This window comes from Aristolochia californica, unplaced genomic scaffold, assembly GCF_029961685.1.
Source record: "Aristolochia californica isolate CCGP_79_NKW_82.1479 unplaced genomic scaffold, dmAriCali1.0.hap1 SCAF_14, whole genome shotgun sequence".
Taxonomy (NCBI): domain Eukaryota; kingdom Viridiplantae; phylum Streptophyta; class Magnoliopsida; order Piperales; family Aristolochiaceae; genus Aristolochia; species Aristolochia californica.
In genome coordinates, this window is record NW_027181815.1 from 7,610,203 (window position 1) to 7,625,640 (window position 15,438).

The 15,438-nt window shown below is 35.8% G+C and overlaps 2 protein-coding genes across 2 annotated transcripts; one reads left to right on the top strand and one right to left on the bottom strand.

Annotated features, from left to right (window-relative positions):
• Window positions 1–2,071: 2,071 nt before the first annotated feature.
• Window positions 2,072–4,108, bottom strand: LOC137949345 (L-type lectin-domain containing receptor kinase SIT1-like). Its single transcript, XM_068795419.1, has one exon. It carries the CDS (start codon window positions 4,106–4,108, stop codon window positions 2,072–2,074), a length of 2,037 nt encoding a protein of 678 aa, XP_068651520.1.
• A 1,883-nt stretch (window positions 4,109–5,991) lies between these two features.
• On the top strand, window positions 5,992–15,209 carry LOC137949921 (carboxypeptidase SOL1-like). Its single transcript, XM_068796166.1, has 15 exons — window positions 5,992–6,175; window positions 6,910–6,979; window positions 7,201–7,296; window positions 8,081–8,111; window positions 8,353–8,409; window positions 8,618–8,713; window positions 9,099–9,221; window positions 9,394–9,498; window positions 9,567–9,613; window positions 10,620–10,745; window positions 12,147–12,249; window positions 12,357–12,419; window positions 13,443–13,526; window positions 13,624–13,687; window positions 14,742–15,209. Exons 1-15 carry the CDS (start codon window positions 6,073–6,075, stop codon window positions 15,035–15,037), a joined length of 1,464 nt encoding a protein of 487 aa, XP_068652267.1. The 5' UTR covers window positions 5,992–6,072; the 3' UTR covers window positions 15,038–15,209.
• The last annotated feature ends 229 nt before the right edge of the window (window positions 15,210–15,438 follow it).

The window sequence follows — 15,438 nt, forward strand, 5'->3', positions numbered from 1 at the left end:
ATCATAGAGCCTTTCAAGGCTATCAGTACTAGAAAAAAGGTTGAAGCATGTATCCCATATATTTTTGGTTATTTTAAGGTAGACCATATTTTTAGCCACTTACTCTTTTTCATACTATTAATAAGCCAATTAATCACCATAGTGTCCTGTTTAAATCATTTTCTAACTAAAATCTTCTTCATTCGATGTATGAGGTGGCTTTGTGCGGTGCTAATCTAAGTACAAGTGATGGGAAATCTCTTGACGGATTGAAACTAGGTCAAATAACTTGAGACATATTTTAAAGGAATTGTAGGGATTCTTAAGAAATCAGATATCTCAAATTCATGTGAAGAGGATCAATATTCAACCATGAGTAATGTAACACTCAGAATTTTAAAAACTTCCAAGAACTCTATTCAATGCTAGAAGGTTAAGGTATCATAAGAGGGGCCTATTGCTAGAAAAAATAAACCGATACTTCATAAAATTCTTAGGTTTTCCCACGCTGCAAAGTAAATAATCTCATGTACGTTTTGGGATGGGGTGGAAAGACAAGTAGAACAACTGATGTCTATAGATCAAATGGCTTAGATATGTTTCTTGTTATTCCATTAAGTTGAAGTTTCAAGGAAACTGATTTTGCCAACTACCTCAAGGCTCAAACCTCCTTCTAAGACCATTGAGAGTTGCCCCTTTGTATTATGTATTCTATAGTATGCATCAAAGGGATCAACATGATATTTATATCATGTTATAATATTTTTTACTATAGGGGTTCACCCTTAGACCTATATGGGCATTTCATGTAAAATTTTAAGAGTCTTGATACAATACCCAATATCGACGACGATAGACGACTTTACTCAAACAATGACCATACATATCACAATGGACTAAATGGTGTGCATTACCTTGAGGCAGGAATTTGAATAAAGTTTAGCTTTGCTCAGGTCTAAAGCATATAAAAAAATGAGACTTGAGTGAATGACAAATCTCATCTTTAAGAATTGAAAGATAGACTAAGCTCTCCAACAGACATTTTAATTAGTTCCATATAAAAGTTCATTATTTACAAGTATGCCATTTATTTCTTTATATTTACACTAATACCATTATCTCCATTTTATTGTCAAAGATTGATAAAAACAAGAAAAATCTAAAAAAAAATCAACTTGAATGCATAAGATAAGAAATAAATAAAAATAGGAAGAAAACAATTTTGAAAAGTCATGGAATTCAATTTTGATAATAAAAAGGAAAATTTGGTGCACCTAAGCTTATACGGGTTTAGGTCCATACTCCTTTTTACCTAAAGTCATTACATGTTTGAAAATGTTTAGCCATGAAAAACATTTTTTCAGCCTTAGCATAGTAGAATTATGCTCAGTCAATTGTATAAATGAGAGAAATAAATGGTAGCTAGCCTTTTCGAGACCAATGACAGTTCAAGAACATGAATTTTTTTACCTAATTTGATTCATAGTTTGAAAATTTTCAGTTTAAAATAATTCTTTAATTAAATTTTATACTTTATTGCTTTGTATTTATACTACTGTAAGATACCTCTCCTACTGTATTCGATTTGTGTCGTAGACAATATAACACTTCGTATGATACATCAAGAGATAGCATCATTTTTTTTTTTGGAGATTTTCTAATTAATTATCATGTTTCATAAATTAAATGCTTAATAAATTATTTATGTGTTTTAAAAAAAATTAATGGTTACTTTAGGGCTTTTTTTATGATTAATGTATCTAATCCTTAATTGGTAGTTAAGTAATAAAAAAATTAGTATACTAGTAATAGGGCTAATAGATGATGAATGAAACAAGTCTCATTCACTCTCTCTTATGGGATTAGAAAGGATCAGCCCAATGCTAGTAAATACTTACTTAGGAGATAAAGCCTCAATGAGCTTTTATACCCTGACATTAATTCAAATATAATAACAGAGAAAATATGAAGAGAATAAAAACACAAAATGTCATCAAATAATAAAGATCAAGAAAACAATTACTTTTCATTTATACTACAGAAAATTATTTTGTTTTTGTTCACATCTTCTAGTACAAGATCGTCTTCATGTTCAGTATGTTGATCTAGAACCCAGAGCACCGATGACCTTTCCATCAAAGCTTGACAAACTGGAAGTGCTCTTAGAAGAGTTTACTCTGTATGATGAGGGATCAGAGGTGTCTGCGTAAGAATCCGAAAACTCGGCCATCATGTTGAAATTCTCCAGATGAATCTCTGGTGGAAGGGGTGGAAGAGTAGCATCACCCAAAAGAAACTGCACCACTCTTCTCATGCTAGGCCGATGATTGGGAAGAGGGTGTGAGCAGAGCAAGCCAAGATGCATCGTCAACTCCATTTCATCTGGGTCGTACTGATCCAGCCTTGGGTCTACTGCCTTCATGACCTCTCCTCTGCTGTACAACTCTTTCACCCAGTCAAGCAATACCAGCTCGAATGCGTTATTCTGGGGATCGATGGGTCTCCTCCCGCAGGCCATTTCCAGCGCCAGCGTTCCGTAACTGAAGACATCTGTGCTCGTGGTGGCTTTTCCAGTTCTTGTGAGCTCTGGTGCAAGATAGCCGAGTGTACCCACAATATGCGTTGTTTGAGGATGAATATCATGCTCGTAGATCCTGGCAAGCCCGAAGTCCCCAAGTTTTGCGTTGAAGTCTGCGTCTATGAGGATGTTGCTTGCCTTGATGTCTCTGTGTAACACTCTTTGGTCGCATTCTTCGTGGAGATACAGCAACGCCTGCGCGACCCCTTTCAGGATCTTGAATCTTTCGTCCCAGGCCAGCGGCTTTTTTGGGTTAAACAGGAGCTTGTCGAGGCTCCCATTTGGGACATAGTCGTAGACGAGAAGTAATTCGTCTTTTCTTCTACACCATCCATGTAACTGAACCAGGTTGCGATGCCTTAGTCTTCCCACACTGGTAATCTCGGCGACAAACTCCTTCATTCCCTGCCTCGAGTCGTGGGCAATCCTCTTGATTGCTACTTCGATTCTCGTGCTTGGGATCACTCCCTTGTAGACACTCCCGAATCCCCCAGAACCAATTAGATTTTTATCTCCAAATCCCCTTGTTGCAGCAGAGAGCTCAGAGTAGTCGTATCTGCGAGATCCATATTCAATTTCCCAGTCTTCTAACTCTTCGTCGCCGCTCTTCAGTCTTCGCACCATCTGATAGGACGCGAAAATTCCCAAGAAAACGAGGGTAGTACAGGCCAAAGCAATTCCTACGGCAAAACCCTTGCTGTTCACCACTTTGTGTGGTGGTGACAGGTTTGGCAGCTCTGAAGGATCTAAATCTTGGGCAGGCCCATCAGTCCTGAGGCTCCAGCCTAGTAAATTATGTTCAGCCGTCAGAAGACCTGTGGAAGCAGAAAACCCCACATACATATACTCCTCAAAGATTGTTGCGAGATTCACAGGGAATGATATCAAAGGCAAAGATGGCCTTGGTTCTCTCAGTGGAGATATAGTGACATTCAGTAACTTCTCCCTGCTGCTATACTCAACCCATGCTTGAACAGAAACTCCAGATTTCATGTCTATGACGTGTTTGTTATTGGGTCTGTTGCCAGTAAGATAAGCTGCTGTTTGAGAGACGATAGAGATTATAGAATCTATATCTATCCCAACATGGTTATCGTTTATGTCACCTAGCTCGAGATTCTGGACTATATCAAATTCAACAGCCAAAAAATGGTTAAGAAGGTTGCCGTTACTCGTTGTGTTTGGAAGGCCGAGATACTGATTTATCAGAGCTCCTTTTAGATCTGTGGAGGAAGAGAAGAGAAAAGCAAGGCCATGACCTCCAAGGTTAGGGTACTTGGGACTAAGGGAGAAGACAAAGTTGGTACTGAAAGAGAAAACATCTGCAGTTCTTGTGGAGTTATCTTTGAACTGTAGAGGTGAAGGGTAGAATGCATGACCCAGGATTCTGCTAGTATAGTTTGTGACTGCTAAGACGCCGTTAGCTTTGATGTAGGATCCACCGGAGAGGCTTAAGTCCGCATTGCGGAAGCCATTGAAGAGGAAGGAGCTGTCCTTAGCTGATATTGCAAAGTTGAAGAAGAGAAGATGTAGAAGGATTCGAAGTGGCATCATTCTGGAACTCGAAGGTGATCTTCAACTTAAAAGAGTTGCTTCTTCCACTTCCTGGTAGTAGTAGCAATCGGAAGGCAGAACTTCATGATACAAATGGTGTTGCATAATTCAGCTCTCTGTTTGACAGTTAATTACGCAGCGATGGAAGTAAAAACTTACCGGATAAGTGTAGCAGCGCAGACCTAGCTTGGTGACGGAAACGGAAAACCTGCTAGCAGTGGCTTCTGAGTTGTGAGTTTGAGAAGCAGCAGAAGCATCAAATTAAACTGTCAAAGAAAGAGAAGAGCAGGCAGTTTAATGAGTTAGTAAAAGGGAAATTTTCTAGAGAGATGTAACGGTCCGGCAAGGATCCAAGAGCTTGTTCGTGTGTAGGATCACAACAGGGATGCTCATTTTCAGGGATGCTAGCAAGATAATACTAACCATGCATCAGAATCAAAGACAGAGCTCATTTGATCGACTCATTTGGGCTATGCCTCCTCTCCCCAGGTTCCGCTCCGGCTGCTACTCTTCATGTACATGGAAATGGGGGGCAAGGAGCTGGAAGTGTCGAGATCTCTGCATTCCAGCCACAGTTTCTGATACAGATAATGACACTTTCCTAATCGAGAAATGGGAAATGTCGAGGCCTTGAGGTTAGTGGTTAGCTCACATTTACGAGGTAAAATCTGCTCTTAACCGCTGCAATGGCGAATATTTTTGACAATCGGGACCTTCTTTGCCGTCTATGAAAAGGTGAAACTTTGGTAATTGAATTAACTTTTATAGAGATTATCCCATTAATTTTCATGTGGTCGGCCAACTTGCCCACCTAAACAAAATAAAATTGTGAGGTTATAGCCGAATTCATCTGTTTATAACCCAAAAATCAATTAGAAATCTTTTATCTCACTAATATATGTGGGACTATGGCCCTCACGTGTGGTACGTAGATAATTTAAGTAGAATGCCCACATAATGAGTGATTGCTTTGATACCATGTTAAATTAGGTCCAAGTCTCATCCTTAAATGACTAGCCACTTAGGAAACCTCTTCTGCCATCTACTAAACTCAAGATCTTTTATCTCACTAATCCATGTGGGACTATTCCTTAACATTGTACAAAGAAAATTAAACTTTTATGTTTTCAAACTTTAGAGTTTACACTTAAAAAAAAAATTATGACTCATAGGTAGGGCTACAAATAGTGAAGGTTAGATCGACATGTGTAGGATCCACATGCAAAGATTATCAAAATTGTATTGGGTCAGGTGAACGAACTATTATTCAATATGTCAAATGGGTGTAGATTGGATCGTATCATTTCTAAAGCTTGGTCGATCTATAAGAACCACATTTGTACTCCAAAAATGGACATTATTGACAATGCCCCTATATATTCTATGTATTAAAAAATTATATTTGAATAAAGGGTTTATTTGTCTACAATACCCTTTGGTTTCTTTCTCATTTTTCACATATTTTAATCTTTCTAAAGATAAAGATTTCTCACTAAAAGAGTCCCTTTGTAAGTGAAAATGGTTATGACTAATCCATGTCATTATGATAATAGTAACCATGTAGACATCCATTTATCAATCAACATATTTGATGATATTTTAAATTTTAATTTCTCTATTTTAATTTATAATTTTATTTTTTGTAACACAAAAATATAAACTTATAATATTTATAGTAAATAAAACTTAATCTTATATTAATTAATTTAGTTTTGTGCATCAGAATCCAATCAGTTTGCCGCCCCACTAACCGGATAGACCAACTTCAAGTGTGGGCGCCTGACCCGCTTTTTCTGGTCCGGTTCGACCTAGTGCGAACTTGTTAGGTGCTTAGTGCATCGAGGAGAGTCGTTCTTCTCTTGTTTCCGACTTCCCGGCAGTAGGCGTTGAACTCCATAGTGGAGCGGGGGAGGGTCCTGTTCTCCGACAAACTTTGAAAAAATATTTCTTCTCTATTGGAGATGGAGCTTTTCTCAGTTCCACTTCTCCTTCTTGTCTTCTCCTTCTCCTCTTTCCCGATCTCTACGTACGCCAGAGGCGGAGAACAGCTCGCGACGCGCACAGGTTTTTTTCTTCAAACTTCGTCATGTCAATACGTTTCGTTTATTTTTCAATATATTCAGTGTGATCTTACTTTTCTTCTGTGACTGTACAAGGATCCGCTATTTACGAATTGAAGTTATATGCATCTGTTTTTTTCTTTTTTTTTGTTTCTCTTGAAGTGTTGGAATTTTCTCTGAGACATTTAATGGGATTGGTGTCTAGTTTCCGCCTCTATGAATTATGAACTATTATTGTGGTAACTAATGAAGTTGTAACGATTTATTTGGTGATTACTGGTTTGTGCTGACTTCCTCATTGATGCGTACTTGCAATTACTTAGGACTTGATTGTTCCAAATTCAAACTCAAACTTAACACTTTAGTTATTTATCTAATAATTTTAGGAATGTGACTCCGTCCTTCTAAGGTTGTAATCGCATTCTAGTCAAAAAAATGTTATAATGCATTTCAATAATATTTCTAGTAAGTTTATTGCTTCTCTCTTTTTCCTTTTCTTGGTATTTCGTGCACCATGGATTGACCTTTTGATATTCTAATGATTTTGTTCAAGTTTACAACGGTAATTCCAAGTTAATATTAAGTTTTGCTGCTATAGTTATTGCATTGGATGCTTTCTATGTTTTTTGTTTAATTTCTTTACTTTGAAAGTTTTTTTTTATTATTTAGATCAGTTTGTGGGAATTCCTACATGAGAATGCTTTATTACTCACTACTAAAATCCTGTTCATTGAGCAGGTTTTGCTGGTTACACTAGTAATGGATTTTTTTCACGTCATCTACTTGATGAAAACCAATTGAAGACAAAGTATGTGAGAAGCTTCTGCTTCAGATGTTTAGTATTATCATCACTATCATTTTTATTGTTGTTACCAAATCAGTAATGATAATAGCGATAATTTTTATTTGTGTTATTATTACTACTATACTATCATTGTTATGATAATCATCATCATCTACTTTTACACTGCTCGGGCGATTTATAAAAAAATATTGTCCTAAACTTTTGCTCCTTTGGTGGTCCCCCAGAAGAGTTGAGGTGGATGGCTACATGACTAATTCCGAATTGGAGAAGGCTGTCAAAGAATTTGGTCGCAGATGCCATAAAATTTCTAAAATATACAGGTGATTTTTTGTAAATAATGGAGACTGAGTTGTAAATTTTTAAGGATATATAGGTGTTATTTTCCTCCTTTTAAACATGCTGATAGAAAAGAATTTTTTTCTCCATTATCGACAATAGAAAAGGAAGAATAGCATGACAGAATTCACGTAAATTGCTATGCTGTGATGGAGGTGTAGCTATGTTCTTCTCATTTGGCCATTGAACATCATTGAATGTATTGTCCATGATCCATATGATGGAACATATTACTAGTTGATGTATCAAATTTGTTGGATTGAGCCCGGCTCCATCTCAAATTGACTAGTGACTTAGAAGACCTATGCTCAACCTTATGAACCAATAACACTTCTTAGCACCTGTCAATATGGGACTATTCCCACTCAACATGAATCATAGATATGTTTGTTACACCATGTTTCACTAGAGGGAGCAACAACATCTGATGAACTTATAAAATTTACTCTAAAATTTAAACTCCTACATAAAAGGGTTTTGTGCATGTCTACACATATTGATATGTGAGTCATAGTCATTGTTCTTTCCAAGTGTTTCAGATTTAGAAAGAGTTTCTAGGACCAAATAACTGGCTATAATCTGCTTATAATGGACAATCCGGTGTCCAGCCTATGGTTCCGTGTTAATATCTGCACAATGAAAATGCACATTCATTTGGTTGGTGATGATCGCTAGCCTTTATTTTTTCATTTTTATTTGTTTGTATGATAATGATTATGCTGATTTATATTTTGTTCTCTCTGAGGGATTCTTGAAATTCATAACCAGTATTGGCAAGAGCGTGAACCACATACCTTTGGTAACTGCCTTTCCCTGTCTTAATGCTATTTTCTGCCCTTTACTGTCTTAATCTTTTGCTAAACAACAAATTTGTGGCTTTACATGGGCTGCTGTCGTTCTCTACCTCGTAATTGTTTATATTTTTTTCTCTTTTAGTAACATCTGCTCAACTCCAAAATAAAAATAAAAAAATGAGGCTGCAGTTGGGTAGATTGATTCTTTTCATTTGATTAAAGAATTTTGTCATTTTGTCCTTATAGTGGGTGATAGAGATTGCAGACAAGGCAGGTCAAGAAGAAGCTGAACCTGCATTCAAGGTGATAATTATATGGTTTTTCAGGACGAAAGTCCTCTGTTTTCTTCTGTTTCTTAGATCCATTTTGGCCATCAATTCAAACTGTTGGGAAAATTCTCTCTCTCTGTCTCTCTCTCTGGTGTCTAACATAGAAGTGATTAATAACATTGTGTTTACAAGAGTGTTTCTTTATACTGTTCTTGACAGATATACATGTTTCATGTATGTAGTTTGTTGGTAATGTGCATGGAGATGAACCTGTTGGTCGTGAACTACTCATGCTTCTAGCAAATTGGCTGTGTGATAACTATAAAACGGATCCGCTGGTATTTACTTCATATTTTTTTGTTTTGCACAATTTTATTTTATTTATGCCTTTCCATTTACTTGTGATTTGGATATGTTTTACTTTGTTTTATTTTTCCCTGAGAAGTGGATATGCTTTATTTGTTACTGTCATGTTATTTCGGTAGAGCTATTTTGGTTGTTGAATTCTCCTGAAATGTTCATTTAATCTGATTTAGGTATGCTAGTGTTCTAGAATGTTCTTTAGGCGGCTAGAGCAGTTTGCTTGTGTAGATTCCTTTTTATTTGGTGGATGTCTCTCCCCTTCATGAACCTTTGTTTTCTAACTATGTTGGAACTGTGTGTTTAGATATTCTCTTCTACTTCAGGGGCTGAATATTTCAAATTGCTCTGCCATCTTTACAGGCTACACTGATAGTAAAAGGTGTCCACCTTCACATACTTCCTACAATGAATCCTGATGGTTTTTCTCTTAGACAACGTGGTAATGCTAACAATATTGATCTAAATCGTGATTTTCCTGACCAAGTGAGTCTATTCATATCTTTTTCTTTTCCTTTCTTTAATGTGAGGGTTCCCTTCTCATTTCTGCTAAGTTATTGTGAGAACAATTTTCAGCTAAATCCATTTTGTTTACCTTTGATTGTTCTTCTAAAATTGCATCAATGGTGCATATCAACTAACCTATGGTTTAACGTAGTTTTTTCCTAATAATGATGATGTGGACTTCCGACAACCTGAAACAAAAGCAATTATGAATTGGCTTAAAGAGCGTCATTTCACAGCATCTGCCAGCTTGCATGGGGTAATATTAACTAATTCCATCTCATTCCAATCATGTTTATATTTGATATTGACAATTTAAATCTGCAGGGTGCACTTGTTGCAAATTATCCTTGGGATGGTTCTCCAAATAGAAGGTACTTTCTACTTGTGATGTGTACAAATTCAAGCTGTTGTGTGATCATTTGGAAATTCTAATTCTTAAATTGATGGAGGTGATAATCTCACTCTCAATTATGCCATTCATATGCAGTTAGCCTTTTTTTTTCCTTGTGGGCTTGTCCCAACTGTAATGGGCTTGCATTTTCCAGTGAATTATGGGCATGCAGTTAGTCGAAGTGTTTTTCGTATCTTTTTTATTCCTTGATATTTTAATCTCTTTATTAGATCTGTGTTGTTTTATGAGATTTTTTTCTCTCCTCTAAGTAGGTTTGTTAAAATGTCAACCCAATGGATATTTGGGTAATTTCATATAGTATGTTTTTATCTTATATGATGTTTGTTAGGTAGGCAATGTCTTCATATGTCTATGGTTCAATTATAATTAATTTTAGATATGTATTTTAGGAGATATGTATGTTTATGTTTTGAGGGATATTTTTGTCTTTTATGTAAAAATCACTTAAAACCCTGATTAAAAGAAAAGGGGGCGTGCTTTTGAGGCACACGCTCCAAGGCAGCAGCTGCTACTCCTCTCCAACCTCTTCTTCTCTTATTTCTCCTCTTTTTCACCCAAATATCGGATTTTTCAAGGTTCATTCTTTCCATTCAACCTTGCAATATAGCTCTTTAACCCCATATTTTTATTAAAATGTAGTGCTGCACATTTTTAAAAGTTCTGTCTACAAATGAAAATCTGATAGATTTCTTATGCTATTAAAGTTTTATTTCAGTTTTCACTCAAAATTGGCTTTAGTTGCTTGATAATCATGCCTATCATCCTCATGTTTCTGTATCTGCTGTTGGTTCACCTCCCTCCAGACCTGTGAAGCCTACCATCATAAAATTTCTGTTAATTAACATACAACTTGTATAGCCGTTTAATTTCTTCTTGATTGATGTAGGAGGAGAACGTATGATGTAATTTGATACTTTTCCATTCATGTCTGATGGATAAATCTCCATATCATTTTGGAAATGCAGGAAGCAGTATTATGCATGTCCTGATGACAAAACATTTCAGTACATCGCAAGTGTGTATAGCAGCTCACACTATAACATGTCTCAAAGTGAGGAGTTTGATGGAGGGATTACTAATGGTGCCCTTTGGTATGATATTCATGTGAAATATTACTCAATTCTGAAATATAAAGAAAGTTTCTGTATGCTTTTTGAAATGTGGGTTAACTACACGCAAAGGCCTAATAAAATAAATGGAAACCTTCTGTTTCTTCACAATGTATCAAATTCTTCTATATTAGCTTATTGTTTGCTGAGGGTAGCCTTCTCTGTTTGTATTGATCTATGCTGATGTCAGCCATGTGACACATTGTGGAAATAGATGAAGAAAATTTTATCCTCAGTTTTAGCTTCTTTTAGAATTTGTGTTTTACGCAATTGTAATTGTGTAATTTTAAAGTTGGGTCCAAAGCCCATCCCAAAATGACTAGCCAACTTAAGAAGCCTTTTTCCCAACTAATAAACTCAAGATCTTTGTACTGACTAATCCATGTGGAACTATTCCTTAACAATTTCCCTCACGTGTAGGCCCTCTTTTGTGGCTCTACAAGTGGATAGTTTTAGTTGTAGGCCCTCCTTTGTGGCTTTACAAGTGGATAATTTAGGTGTAGGTCCACATATGAATACCTGCTCTGATACCACGTGAAGTTAGATCCAAGGCTCATTCCACTGCTTTGATACCATGTTAAGTTGGGTCCAAGGCCCATCCCAAAGTGACTAGCCAACTTAGGAAACCTCTTTCCTAACTAATAAACTCAAGATTTTTGTACTCACTAATCCATGTGGGACTATTCCTTAATTATAATTATTATATAATTATGCGCCAATCACTCATTTTTGTAGGTCATTCCTAGACTTAATCCATCTCCTACCCTAGTTTTATGAATTTGATTTTGATTCTTCCAGCTATCTATCTTTTCTATCTATTTAAATAGCAACTAGGCCCTGCATCTACAATTTATAACTGTTTTCTTCACTGAAGGCTCTTTGTCATTTTAATAAAGCTGCCATTCCATCATCCCTTTCTAGTTATAAATCTTGTGTGCAGGGCCTAGTTGTGTGACCAGGCCCAGGTTTCACAACTTAAAATTGGTGAGGACTTCTAAATGGCAATCCCTGTAGATATAAATAAACCCTGAAGTGAATGAATCGAACCAGGATCTGATTGTAAGACCAGGCCTGCACCTATGATTTCTAACTGGGACAAACAGTAGAATAATAGTCTTCTAAATATGAGGAATTGTTGCATGAATCTGTTATAAATCATAGGTCAAGGCATGCCTCTCTCTCCTCCTCCATATATATATTTATGTATGTATTTGTGTATGAAGGTATGTATATATTTAAGTTACATATGCACAAACACACTTGAGTCCTAGGATTTGGTAATGTGCTAACAGAAAGAACTGAATTAACTTGTACCTAGTTGAAACACATTATTAAATCATTTTCTATGATCTGCAACTTATTGATGCAAATGGAGAGGTTTAGGTACCCCATATATGGTGGCATGCAAGATTGGAACTACATACACAGAGGTTGTTTTGAATTGACTCTGGAAATTAGTGACAACAAGTGGCCTAATGCTGATGAGGTTGGTCTTTCCGTTGTTCTCTCATGCTTTCTTTGCAGGCTGACTTCATAAATTTTGTCGGCATAAAGTCACTAGTTGAGATTTCCAAATCTTTCTTAAATATGCAGCTTCCTATCCTTTGGGAGTACAACAAAATGAGTATGTTGAATCTTGTAGCAAGCCTTGTGAGGGTATGTTTCCATTCTGGAATCACAATGTGATGTTAGTCCTTGCAACATTGAAGAGTTGTCTTGTTGCTTCAATAGCTTTACTGACACTGATAAGTAAATAAAAATGCAGTTAATTTTTATGAGCTTTACTGAGCAGGGTGTCATCCAAAAAAAAGGTTTTACTGAGCATGGTTTGCCCAAGTCTTATTTCCATGACTATGCCAAGTAATTTATTTCGAGTAATGAACATTGCTTATTGGGGGGTTTCAAGTGTGAGGTTTTGGGTTTGCTTCACTAGGGCAATAGAGTTCAACATTATAAAAAAAACGAAAAAATGTTAATGACTTAGCTTTAACTTTTTATGTTATTTAATTAAATTTATGACAGTCAGACTTCAAGAAATCTAATATCTCTTTAGCTTCTCTTTATTGAAGTTCTCTTCATTCTAAAAAAATATAATAATAATAATAATAATAAATAAATAATAAAATACTAATATCTTTGTATTGCTGTCTCCTAATTTTTTTTATTAAATTGCTTCCTTTACTTTTATCATTTTTTGTCTTGTTTTTCTTGGGTTCATTGTTTTCATTTGCAAATTTATTTCTGTGCCAAAAGAATGTATTATGTATATGAGGCGAAGTTTTCTAGCACTTCTTGAGAAACATAAATGATTAGCAATTTAGGAGTTTATAAGCACATTTACTGACTAAATAGAATGATAGCAGTTTGGCATCTTTTAAAAATATACCAATAGTCAATGGAGAATTATTGTGCTTTTACATATAAAAAAAAGAATTATAGTTCTTTTGTGGACATTGGAAATCTTCATTTTCAGTAAACAGTACCTGAGGAAACTGAGGCTTCTGGTACTGAAAGGTTCTGAAGATTACATGTTTGTTTCTTTGTATCTGCTATATACACTTGAAAGTTTTCATATGCTTTCCAGGGAATATAGTTATTTTGCTTATTTGTATGTTTCTACCAACATCACTCTATTTTCTTTCAGTTTAGAACCTTCATCTCAATCCTTCTAATTTTTAGACAGGAGTGCATGGAAGAATTATGTCATCTCGCAGTGGTCGACCTTTGCCTGCCTCTGTCATGATCAAAGAAATCAATTATACAGTATGCTACCACTTATATTTCTTCAGTTTTGTGAGAAGTGTTTTATTTGCTTTCTACCAGGAACACGATATTGGGTAATTACCATTGTGCATTACAGGTAAGAGCTGGCAGTTTATTTGGTGACTACCATCGCGTGCTCGCTCCTGATGACAGCTATGAAGGTTATATCTAACCTATATTGGCTACTTTCTTTATCCAAAAGTTTTCTCTATCTTTTTAATGTTATAATAGCCCCACATAGATCCGGGACTAAAAGAATGCTATAATTATTACTTGGGAAGGGGCCTAGTAGCTTTGGTTAGTTATTTGAGATGGACTTGGACCAACTTTAACTAGGTATTAGCATGGGGACTGTACATGAATCTCCACAAAAAATTATTCTTGTGTATGAGATATAAACATGATGGGGAGGTTTAGTCTAGTGTCACATAAATTTTAGAATTGAAAGATCATTTGCTTATTACTTTGGAATGGACTAAGACCCAACTTTAACATGGTGTCTGAATTGGTACCTGGAGGTAGGCCTCTACCCAAAATTGTTTACTTATAGGGTCATTAAGAGGGCTCATTCGTGAGGAGTGTTAAAATAATTCCACATAGTTTGGTTATCAAAACGATTGTGTATTTATTTCTTAGGAAGCCTTCTAATTTTGGATAGTCATTTTAAGAATGGACCTTGACCCCCAACTTTAATATTACAATTTTACCTACTTACTATTCACTCGAAAGCCTTTTTCTCTGTTTTGTCTTATTAAAATTTTCTAACTCTTTTTCTCCTTTGAAGTTCTAATCTCCTTGTTGGCACTGTTTATTTGATATTTGATTTGGTTCACATAAAGAAAGGTTTCATTTTCTTAGACTTCTCACCACATTCTCAAAAAAGACTGCATGGACAAGTAATGATGCTGTGCCCTATTACTATGATTCGGAAAGTTAAATTACTTCCATCTTAGGATTTCCTAAGTATTTCTAATTATATTTGCTTAAATTACAAAAGGGGGAAGCTGCTGCGCCTTGTGCTTTGCTTAGAATTTGAATTTGTTCTGTGGCATGAGATGGGGCACAGATTGGATTAGAAAGGATCCACATGGGTCACTGAAATGAAACTATCTAATACTTTGTCGTAAGTATCCTCAATAGCTAAGGATACCTTTTATGGATAGCTTCATCCAGTTTGCTTGAAGTTACTGAGGAGGATCTGTGCACTTGTTGCAGTTGTGGCTACCATGCCTGGATATCGATCAAAATCCACACGTATTTTGTTGGGAGGTGACGCTATGACTGTAGACTTTGTTTTGGATCCAGAAGAAGATCAGCATCGACAGCTTAGTAGTATCTGTAAATGCGACTGTGAAAATGAGGACAAGCTTGAAATGATGGAATATCTACTAGGGAGCCACTTGGAGTTCTCTTTCCTGTGTCTTTCTATGCTTGGAGTTATATTGTTACTAGTGTTTTTCCTTTGGAAAAGGAAAATGACGTCAAGACAGATAATTAGGGTTAGGACATAAAAGGGTAAACGTAGGCCACTGCTTCGTATAAATATCTAATTCCAGTGGTGTTAGTTATTGGACAATGCCTGTTAGAGGTGTTATGTTCCTGTTCATTTATTTTTTTAAATCATAGTCCATGTAAAATAATAATAATAATACTATTACGTTTCCGGAATTCTAATATTCTATTTCTAAATGTAAGATGTCCTAATTCCAAAAATGGCGAAATTTCAAATACAGTCAAGGGGTAATTTTTTTTTATAAATATAAATAATATTTTAAAATGTTATAAAAAACCATAATGTGCCCACTTTAAAAGGGGAAAAGCACACGAACAGGAGACTTCTCCTTCATTGTGGTTCTGAATATTTCTCAATGGGCTGCTTGATGGTAAATACAAGATGGTATTACTTAAAATC